This window comes from Protopterus annectens, chromosome 4.part1 (assembly GCF_019279795.1).
Source record: "Protopterus annectens isolate FY-2018-M chromosome 4.part1, PAN1.0, whole genome shotgun sequence".
In the NCBI taxonomy this organism is placed as follows: domain Eukaryota; kingdom Metazoa; phylum Chordata; order Ceratodontiformes; family Protopteridae; genus Protopterus; species Protopterus annectens.
The window spans coordinates 594,164,819-594,176,323 of record NC_056734.1 but is presented as its reverse complement, the minus strand read 5'-3'; the positions used below and the strand labels follow the sequence as shown (position 1 = coordinate 594,176,323).

General features: G+C 43.4%; 1 protein-coding gene across 1 annotated transcript in view; it reads right to left on the bottom strand.

The window, feature by feature from the left end:
• Positions 1-1,329: 1,329 nt before the first annotated feature.
• The window catches only part of POLR2H (RNA polymerase II, I and III subunit H), a 102,201-nt gene continuing 92,025 nt past the window's right edge, over positions 1,330-11,505 (bottom strand). The window contains exon 5 of the mRNA XM_044070400.1: positions 1,330-1,790. Within this exon, the coding sequence (XP_043926335.1) occupies positions 1,673-1,790 (118 nt within the window). The 3' untranslated portion in view covers positions 1,330-1,672. The remainder of the gene's footprint in view (positions 1,791-11,505) is intronic.

Genomic DNA, 11,505 nt, shown 5'->3' with positions numbered 1-11,505 from the left:
TGATGATAATGTGTTTAAATTGAGTGGTTGCTGAGATGGTGCAAGTTATTTACAAAACATTACAAACGCAATAGTTACTGTGCTTACTCTGACTTACAAAATTTGATTTAAGACCTAGAACCTAAAGAATACTACCACTATATAGTTTGTGCTGAAGAGTTTGCCATTTATACTCTTCATAACCCCTATGGTTCCAGAAATATGAACGTTTGAAATGTGAGGACATAATTTGATTCTGTCAAAAGGCTTAGGCTCCACCCATTGTAAGTTAACAATGCAAACTTCCTGAACTCCATTGGAGTGAATGAGTTAAGCATTCCTGTGTTAAGACTTTTAAGGGCTATTTATTTTACGTTTTAGAAGTTCTGCATTTAAATTTAGAGGTGGTGACGTCACTAGCTCTTTTATAGTAGGGGAAGTACATTGGCAAGTAACGGTCAAGCCATAATAAAACTAGGGCCTAAACAATCTCTCTCAACATGAGGAAGAAAAAACCTGAAACAGTTTCTGACTAGCTATTAATTGCGTTGCTATACATGGGTCCCTAGCCCACTTTTTTTAAAGATTTGATAAACACTGAAAATACAAGTCAAAGTGTTAAATACTACATCACTTCATTTCCTGGTAGGTAAGGAAATCAGCGATTGAAGGAAAGTGTACTATAAAAATTGCTAGACAACCTGGTGGCACACATCCCCTACTGGCTGTGGTGGCTCTACCCAGCCGTCATGGCTGGGGAGTGAGGAGAAAGAACATCACCAGCCAGTATACATGGTCAACAGGGTCAAAATGTATATCAATCCTATTATTTTTACATTTTAGCATAACATACAGTACCCAACTTTGCTACAAATAAAAATCATTAATCAATGGATTTTATACATTGACCATGTTTTATTTTAAGACACAAAATAAAACATTACCAAATGTATCTGCAGAAAGGGTTAAAGTAACCTTAAAAGCAAAATTAAAAGGAAGAAAGACTATGAGGAAGATTCTTAAAGCAAAAGACGTTTGTCAAACCTTTGTCCCCTGGCTTGTCTGCATCTCCAACCCTACTTGTATCAGGATCATGCACCAATATCAAGAAAGAGGAAGCTAAGAATTTATATGTCAGCTTGACTGAGGGATTCATAGGAAAAATAAATCCTGCACCTCCTTATAACCTGGACAGCCAGCCCACCTTAAAGAAAGGCAAGTCTTTTCTTCAAAACACAGTTACACTACTGATCAGAATTTATACAAGGCTAGCAACAAGGTGGCTAAACTCTGGTGTGTACATGTTGAAAAGTGTAAAAAGTCTCTAAAGTGAATATTAAAAATCAAAAGTAAAATAATGAATTTTATTCAGAAGACAATAATGCAAGTTACTTTGTTGCTCAATGTCTTTCTTCAACAAAAAGGATGCTCTGAAGGGCAGGTAGAGGATGTCATCCAAGCAACCCTCTCAAAAACTTGAAGCTGCCTCTCAACAGTTGCACAGTACCTAGAGTGAAACCACCTCAAAAGAACTCAGGTTATGACAGCCCCAAAAGTCGTACTAATCCGTTATGATGCTTTCCACAGACACCACTAGAAGTGCTGCAAGACCAGTAGAAATATGGGGTACCAGTTTCATTTATTTCTTTCATAGTACGTAAATGTCTATCAGCATAGTTACTCCTGGAAAATGTTAAAATGCAAGTTTCTTCATAAGCAGATAAACCCTGGTGTCCACTTCAAAGCCGTGAAGATTGTTTGCATCCCCCTGTAGCCTCATTAAAAGTCCACCATATGATACATATGCTGATCTACAAAATAAAGAGAGAGGTTAGACAGCTTTTTAATGGAATAAGGAGATAATCAATGCATACGTTCAAACAAAACACTACAATATGTACTAAACCAAAAGAACCCATAAGGCCATCAGCTAGTAGTAGGATATCTGGAGGGTATGACTAACCTCATATAGAACCACAGAGGTTACTATAATCCTTGTAAGAAACCAAAGTGCATATCAGGACACTACTATTTAAAATACATATGGCATTTAATTTTAAAATAAAATCTAAACATATACGTGTACTACTTTGACTCTTGGATCAAAAGTTATAATCCAGCTTGATCTTATAGCAACAGTGAAACACGAAGAATATAGTACAGTTGTGTACACTTACCATAAATGTAGATATTCAAGTGTATTCACTGTTGCAGTCATCACACTTGGGTTATCTGCCTGCAGGTAGCCCTCAGCTGGCCCGAATACCAGAGACTTAGTATTTCTGCGTTGGATGCCGTCACTTCTTCCATGATGTCAGGGGTATAATAATAGGCAGCAGATGCCATTACATTAGTTTTTCTTGCCCCAAATGTCAGGAGGCCCCAAACAGGGAGCTAGTATATGGTGGGGAAAACACCACCAGTAGAAAGTAAATACCAATACCAGTAGGAATAGCCACAGAGAGGTGAGATAAAGGTACAGAGAAAAACAGGGGACTGGAGGGAGGGAAACTAGGACGGCAACAGTGAATACACTCGAGCATCTACATTTATGGTAAGTGTACACAACTGTACTATATTCTATGTGTTTCACTGTTGCAGCCATCACACTTGGGTTGATTCCCAAAGCTGAGCAAGGGTGGAGGCAGTCAAGAAGAGTTAAGGCTGGCTAGTAGGCCTTGCAAGACTGCTGTAGCAAATCCTGCCCTGGATTTGGAAAAAGATAGGCAGGTGGTAATGTTTGGTGAAGGTGTGTACAGAACTCCAGGTAGCAGCTTCCAGGATGTCCCTGGTAGTGACTCCCAGAGAAATGCTGTAGAGGTAGATGTAGTCCTAGTGGAATGTGTTCTGACCCCCCCGAGGGGTTCGTTTTCCATGGTGCTGTAGCAAAATGGATGCAGTGTGCTATCCATTTGGAAATGGTTTGTTTTGAAATTGCCTTTCTCTCTGCCCCTGCAAAGCTGACTAGGAGCTGGTCAGATTTTCTGAAAGGCTTAGTCCTATCAAGGTAGAACCTGAGCTGTCTGTGCACGTCCAAAGAGTGCAGGTTCCTTTCCCCTTTATTTTGAGGATTAGGGAAGAAGGTTGGCAAATGGATGGATTGGTTGAGAGCCACACTGGACACCACTTTAGGCATAAAGGAAGGACTGGTCCTGAGGGAGACCCTGTCAGCATGGAAAATAATGAAGGGTTCCACAGCCCCAGTGCTTATAACTCAGACACTCATTTAGCTGAAGTGATGAAGGAATTTTAACTCTGCTGAAGCAGCAGGTTCAAAATGGGGGAGCGTCAGTTTCTCCAGTACAACGTTAATACCCCAAGCAGGGGTGGGTGCTCTCCTTGGTGGCCTTAAGTTGCTTGCACCTCTCAGGAACTGTTTGATGAAAGGGTGAGAGAACAGAGGTGGCTCAGTATTGTAATGAGCCAAAATGGCAGAGGCATGGATCTTAATGGAGGAGAAAGATAGGCCTCTGTGGAGTAGTTCTGCTAGGTAATTCAGGATCTGTGTCCTTACTTTTAGACCGAATCCAAACAAAGTACAGTTGTGTACACTTACCATAAATGTAGATGTTTGAGTGTATTCACTGTTGCAGTCATTACATTTGGGGTAATACTACTGGCAGTTTGCCCTCATTCAGCCTGAATTCCAAAGCCCTGTCACCCCTTCCCCTGACCTGGCGTCATCATCAGGGGGTATAAAGAAAAGCGTAAAAGAATTTTTTTTAGTTTTTTTGACCCCAGATCAGGTGTTGTCCTAAGGGGGTAGCCAAAATTTATATATATATATATATATATATATATATATATATATATATATATATATATATATATATATATACACACACACACACACACACACACACACACGTACATACATATATAAATACATGCACCAATATAAACTTTACCTTCATCTACAAGCAAATACACCACATAGGTTGTAGAAATCTGAGAAGGAAAGATAGGTCCCATCAGAAGAAAGGGGGATGGCGGGTGGGTAACCTGGACTGCAACAGTCAATACACTCGAACATCTACATTTATGGTAAGTGTACACAACTGTACTATGTTCTTCATGTTTCACTGTTGCAGTCATTACCTTTGGGTAGAGTCCCAAAGCTATGGTTGGGAGGCTGGAGCTAAACAGCATTAGGAGCGGCTATGAGGCCCTGCAGAACTGCAGTGGCAAAGCCTGCCCTGGATTTAGAATAGAGTGGCAGATGATAGTGCTTTGTAAAGTTGTGCACTGATCTCCAAGTAGCAGCCTCTAAAATGTCCTTGGTTGGTACTCCCATGAGAAAGGCTGTTGAAGTGGCTGCAACTCTGGTTGAATGTGGCCTAATGCCCTTAGGCACTGGCTTGCCATGGTGTAAATAGCAGAAACAAATGCAGTGGCCTATCCACTTTGAAACAGTCTGCTTTGAGATAGCCTTTCCTTGTGATCCTGCAGCATATGTCACTAGTAATTGCTCTGTCTTTCTGAAAACTTTGGTTCTGTCCAAGTAGAATCTAAGCTGTCTGTGTACGCCCAAAGAATGCAGAATTCTCTCCCCCTTGTTCTGTGGATTTGGATAAAAAGCTGGCAGATGAATAGTTTGGTTAAGAGCCACACTGGACACCACCTTAGGCATAAATGTTGGGTTTGTCCTCAGAGAGACCCTGTCTGGATAAAAAATGATAAAAGGTTCCACAGCCGTAAGTGCCTGTAGCTCTGAAACTCATCTTACAGAAGTTATTGCTAGGAGCAGAGCTGTTTTCCAAGATAAAAACTTTATATCAGCAGTAGCAGCTGGCTCAAAAGGAAGCAGGGTGAGTTTTTCCAAGACACAGCTGAGGTCCCATGCAGGCATTGGTGATCTCCTTGGAGGCCTTACATTTTTGGCTCCTCTGAGGTACTGCTTTAATAAGGGATGAGAAAAGATTGGTGGCTCTGTATTGTAATGAGCCGAAATGGCAGAGGCATGAATTTTAATAGATGAAAAAGATAGGCCTTTGTCCAGCATCTCAGTTAAGTATCGCAAAATCTGAGGAATATTTGGCACCGCTGTATCAGTTCCTTGTGCCTGGTTCCAGGCACAGAATCTCTTCCATTTTCCAGCATAAGATTTTCTAGTACTAGGCCTTCTGGCTTCCAAAATGACATCCATCACAGCTTTACTGAGAGGTGTGTTTTGTATGACTACATCACAGCTTTACTGAGAGGTGTGTTTTGTATGACTACATTATCTGCCATGCTGTCAGGTTTAAAGTCCTGAGTTGGCTGTGCAGGATCGGATTCTTTTGCTGGGACAGTAGATGAGGTATTTGAGGTAAGGTCCAAGCTGGGCATTGAGACAGGCTCCTTAGGATTGGATACCAGTACTGGCGGAGCCAGTCTGGGGCAATCAGTATCATCTTTGGCTTCTCCTGTCTGACCTTTAGGAGTACCTTGGGGAGGAGAGGCAGTGGGGGAAAGGCATATATGGATAGGTTTTTCCAGCTGAAAGATAGGGCGTCCACTTTCCATGCTTGTTCCATGCTTGTCTGTGATAAGTCCTTTTGCAGAATCATTTTAGTTGGTAATTGTGAGGGGAGGCAAATAGATCTATGTCCGGGCATCCCCATTTCCTTGTTATCATGCTGACTTGTGGGTCCAGCTGCCACTCGTGGGGATCCATGAGGTTTCTGCTTAGTTCATCTGCCAGAGTATTTTCCCTTCCTGGCAGGAATTGTGCCTGCAGATGTACTTGGTAAGTCAATGCTGTGTCCCACAAAGTCATGGCTAGTCTGCAAAGGGGGTAAGAATGTGTGCCCCCCTGCTTGTTTATATACCACTTGACCGTGGTGTTGTCTGTCTTTATCAGTAGTTGTCCCGGATGAAGTAGGTCCTTGAAGGCTGTCCGGGCATTTTAAGCAGCTAGCATATCTTTTTGATTGATATGTAGATGCATTTGGTTTGAGGACCATGTGCCCTGAATGCATCTTCCTGCCATGTTGGCCCCCCCAGGCATAATCTGATGCATCCATTGTTAGTGTCTGCCTGGCTGGGGGTAAGGTAAATGGCTGTCCCTTGTTTTGGTGAAAAGCCTTTGCCCACCATCGAAACTCCTGTTGCAGGCAGGGAATGAGAGTAATCATTGTTTCCAGGCTGTGGCAATGTCGAGTCCAAACACTTTTTAGTTACCATTGAAGTTTCCTCATATGCAGTCTTGCATTTGGAATTAGTAGGATGCAGGATGCCATGAAGCCCAAAGCCTGCAGAATTTTTCTTGCAGATAACTGGGCCTTTGTTGCCAACATTTTGAAATAGGTAGTCAGTTGCTTTTGTTTGTCTGGCGTGAGATAAGCCATCTGGGCAGTTGTATTTAAGCTTGCACCCAGGAATATTAGCTTGGGTACTAGTTTTGATTTCCTTTCGTTGACTGTGTACCCTAGGCATGTTAGAAGTATTTTCACAAACGCCAGATGCTGTAGGAGAATGTCCTTGTTCTCTGCTTGAATTAAACAGTCGTCCAAGTAAGGATATATTTGTATTCCTCTTTGTCTGCAGAATGTAATTACTGGTGCCAGGCACTTTCTAAAGACCCTGGGCGCAGTAGATAAGCCAAACGGCAGTGCAGAGAATTGGTAATGCATTGAGCCAGCCTTGAATCTGAGGTATCTTCTGCATAACTGTCTGACTAGGACATGCAGTCATGCCTCGTTTAGGTCTAAAGTCAGAAGCCAAGCGTTCTTGCCAGGCATGGGCAGAAGCTGCTGCAAAGTCAACATCTTGAACTTTGGTATATCCAGGAATATGTTCAGAATAGATAGGTCCAGTATTGGTCTCCAGGCCTTGTCCTTTCTGGGTACCAAGAACAGTTGAGTAAAATCCTTGTCCCTGCTCTTGCTCTGGTACTTGTTGAATGTCCCCGATGTCCATGAGGGACGAGACTTGTTTTTGTGCCTCTGCCCATTGATTTTTTGGCAGATCTGGCCAGCCGTTTGCCTTTGGCAGGGTATGGTGATGGAACTTGCAGCCTTGTGACATGATATTTAGAACCCACTTGTCCTGGGTTATAATGTGCCAATTTTGAGAAAAAAAAGTGCTAACTTTTCCCCTAAGGGTGCTGCCAAGAGATAAGTGCTTGGTGCAGGCAGGGGGAAGTCACTGGGTCGGTTTCCTGTATGGTTGTGATTTGCCCTTACCTTGCCCTTACCAACTTTGGAGGTAGAAGCACCCCATTGCTTTGACCTGTATGAACCTTGCACCTGGGATCTGCCTCTAGGGCGTCTGGATCTGCCCCTTTGAGGTCTGTCTGACACAGGAAAGGACCAATTCTTTGTAGGCCAGTGTATACTAAACCTAGGTGGCTGTACTTGTAAAAAATCTTTGTTTGCATAGATTTAGCTTTGTCCTCCATTTTCTTTAACACCTCTTCTGCCTTAGCTGTGCCCCTGTCGAGCAGAGCCACAGAAGTGATCCCCGGGGTGAATTTCCCATTTCCCATCCAATCATCAAGATTTTTCTTGAAGAGTGCTAATGAGGAGCTCTGTTTGACAGATAGGTGGTATGTTCCAGAGTATGGGAAGTCTCTGGGACAGGAATCTATCCCTCCAGCATGTTCTGTTTATTGTGGTGACAAGGTTAAGGTCCCTAGAGTGTGTAGCTCGGAGGGATTGGGATTTCTTTAAGTGGAGCATGTCCAACAGCTCCGGGTTTGACATAGCTTTGTATGTTAGGCAGAGATCACCCCTGAGTAGGCGATATGCGATGGAGTAAAGCTGAAGTCTTTTTGAGACTGTCTGCATAGGGCATCTGTTTGAGGCCAGTAATCCTCTTTGTGAGGTATTTCTGTGGTCTTTCCAGTTGTTGTAGATGTCTTGTGAGGTACATACCAAAAGGGGAGTTGTACTCCATAATGGATCTAATGAGTGATGAGTAGAGGGGAACAATGACCTCTTTTTTTTTTGGATGAGAATCCTTTTGTGATGAGATGAGCCATGTAGAAGGATTTCCTGACCACTGTGGTGATGTGATTATCAAAGGAGGGACTACTGTCCACCTGTGTCCCAATGTCTCATCACATTTTTGGCATTAAGGAGACTACCAGCTATGTGGTAGTTCATGGGTACAGAGTTTTTACCAAAGGGGATGACAACACACTTTTTGGCATTGAGCTTCAGGCCATGGCTTTGACACCAGGTATCTGTCTCAGTGAGGCCCTTTGTCCACATCGTTAGGAGTTAAGTTTTAAGTCATCTGCAAACTTTGTTAGCCAAAGACCTTCTGTGAAAGTAGCAGATTCCAAATCCGACAACAGAACAGTGACAAGTGGAGTACCACAGGGTTCAGTGTGGGTTCTGTCCGTGAGCCAGTTGGCAACCCAACTTGTGACATAGGGATTTATACCTACTTTAGTGAGCTTATCTATAATTCCAGAGTGGGGGATGGTGTTGAAAGCCTTGGCGAGTCTAGATAAGCTGTGTGAACCATTTTACCCTCATCTATGGCTTTGGTGACTGCTTCAAAAAAGTCAATCAGGTTTAGGAGACATGGTCTGCCTTTTACAAATCCAAACTGAGTAGGGTCTAGAGTTTGGTGATTACCAATGTCTTTGTTTATGAGTTCCATGATGATACGTTCCATGGCCTTGCAGACCAGGCTCGTCAGGCTAATGGGGCGGTAGTTCCCGGGGTCCGTCGTGCCTCCCCCTTTGTGGAGTGGGATAACTGTCACAGTGCGCCACTCAGTGGGTACAAAGCCTGAGGTGAGGCTATGATTGAACATGGTACTTAGGTAGGGTGCCAGTTCATTCTGTAGTTCGTGTAGAACACAGCCTGGGATATTGTCAGGTCCCATGGATGCTGTGTTCTTGGCTTTGGAGAGTGTTTTTTTACCTATGCAGCTGTGATTATAGGAACTTTGCATTCTTCCGGTATAGAGATGGGCCCTCTAGGGGGTGAGAGGGGGGTAAAGTTAGCACTGAACCTATCTGCTAGGATTGTTGGCAATATCAGTTGGTTCTGTATATTTAGTGCCATTATACTGTAACTCAGAGAAGATCCGAGTGTTCCCATTTAGATTCTTGACATAGCTATAGAATGCTTTGTGGTTGTCTTTAGAGAGTCAGTGGCAATTTTGTTTTCGTAACTAGCTTTGGAGGATTTAATGAGGGATCTCAGCTTCTTACTGAGGTTGACCAGGGAGTTCCACCAGTCATGGGATTTTACTCTTTTTTGCAACTGTTTCTTTCTTTTGTTGTAGAGTTTGTTTATGGCAGAGGACCACCAGACTGGCTTCCTTTTTTTGGAGGATAACATCTTGGTTCTATTAGGGATAGCATGATCCATGCACTCGTGTAAGTGCTTATAAAGTGCATTTGTGTAGGATTCGGCAGTCATACCTCTATTGTCCGTCTGCATGGGTGTCATGAAGTTTGCCACTTCTGTCTTAAGAAGTGTGAAGTTGGCTTTTGAGAAGTTTTTTACGATGGTTTCCCTAATTGGGGCTGGGGGTGGGATGTGTATGTCTAGGCTGATTAGCTTGTGGTCGGATCTGACCAACGAGGAATTGACCTCTGGTGTGGAACACCGGTTTCCCATGTTGGTAATGACCAGGTCTAGGATACTGCTGCCCCTGGTGGGGGTGTGAATAAGTTGATCCAAGGCATTGGAATTAATGAATTCTAGAAAACGTTGAGCAAAAGAGTTGGTGCATGGGTAGTTTTCCCAGTTAATGGTAGGGTAGTTGAAATCGCCCATTATTAGGGTGTTGGGTTGCACCCTAATACTGTCCAGTGTATCAAGACACGAAGAGTGTGAATCCTGGGGCATGGTGGAGAGTCTGTAGCAAGCTACAATTTGGATCGCAGTCTTGCCCAGAGTTAGTTGCACTTGGATAATCTCGGATGCATTATGCTGTGCAACTAGCCTGGAGTTGTGGATATCCTTAATGAATATGGACACACCTCTGCCTTTAGTGCTTCTTTCTGGGTTAGGTGGCTGAAAGGTGTGGTATGAATTGAAGCCTGGTAATGCATGGGGTGCTCTCTGGAGCTTTGAACCAGGTCTCTGTCACTGCACAGATGTCAATATTCTCCATTTTAAGGAGTGCCTCGAGTGAGTGCATTTTGAGGTTTAGACTTGTAGCAATACCCTCAGATTTTGCTTGCTTGTACCTGTTACGGTGGTGAATTTGTCATTTGAACCTTGCCTAAAAAGGCACTATAGGGGCTGCAAGAGTCTTAGTCAGTATCCGGAATCCTAAGGGCGACAGGTGCAGGCCATCTCTGGCAAAGCATTGTGGACCATTGATCATGTCGTCCCAAGCAGACAAATACTGGATCTCCTTAGAATGACACCAGAAGCTTAGCCAATTGTTGAAGTCAATCATTTTGTCCTTGTACTGTGGTATCATTCTGGGTGATGGCAGGATGCTACTCAGGGTTAGGGTCATACCTGCCTGGGATACAAGATCGGAGAGCTCCTACATTTCTCTTTTCATGTAGTCCAGGGAGGTACGTCTCAAGTCATTCACACCAACATGGACAATGACAGTGTCATATTTGTACTTATTGTGGAGTGACCCGAGTGCATGCGTTATGTGGCGGATCCTGGCACCTGACAGGCAGCTGACAGTAACTTTCTCCTTGTTTAGTCTAGTGAGTGGAACCAAACAAAGTATCATGCTGTAAAGGTGCATCTAATAATTTAACTTTGACATGATCAGGCAGACTTTGTCCCTTTAACCAAGCATGCCTCCTAATTACAGAACCCGTAACTGCGGCCCTGCAGGAGGCCTCCAAAGAATCAAAACCACATTGCAAAGTATGCTTTCCAACTTGTTCAGCTGCATGCAATAAATCCTGCATTTCCTTGTTTTCTGCACATTCAGAGTTTAACAACATTTTCCGTTTAAGCAATGCCATGCCATGTTGCTGATATTTGAGCATATGAAACTGACAGTTTAAGGCCCTTGCCAAGGTAGCAGATGTGTAAACCTTTTTTCCCCATCTATCCAGTGCCCTAGAATCTCTGTCAGAGGGGGTAGGGTTTTTTGCAGTGGAAGCCTTAACTTCTTTGTGACCCTGTGAAATAGTTTCTGGGTCTGCAGCAGAGTTTTTAAAAAGGAATTAAGGAGAGTCAGGAACCCTGTAACATCTTTCAGGCTTAACAAGAGCTGGAGGTAAGGAGTCAGGGGGTAAGACTAGACTCCAAAAACACATCATCTACAAGGTCTAACACAAGGTGGAATGGCTAGTGGCCTGTGTTGAGGTAGTAAAAGGAAATCCCTGAGCCTCTTTTTAGATTCTGAAAAATCTTGGCTCTCCCAGTGGAAATGCTCCCTCATGGTATGCAAGGTTTCCCCAAAAGAATAGTCCTCTGGAGGAGAAGCTGAAGGTATAGGTTCTTTAGCATCAAAAATCCTCATGGTGGGAAGAGAATATTCCTGATCACAAGAGGGATCAGAAGAAATAGAAACCTGATCTGAAGATTCATAATCAGTCTCTTGCCTAGGCCTCTTACCAGGAGGGGGATGGGAACCCCTGATCAAGGTAATCAAGTC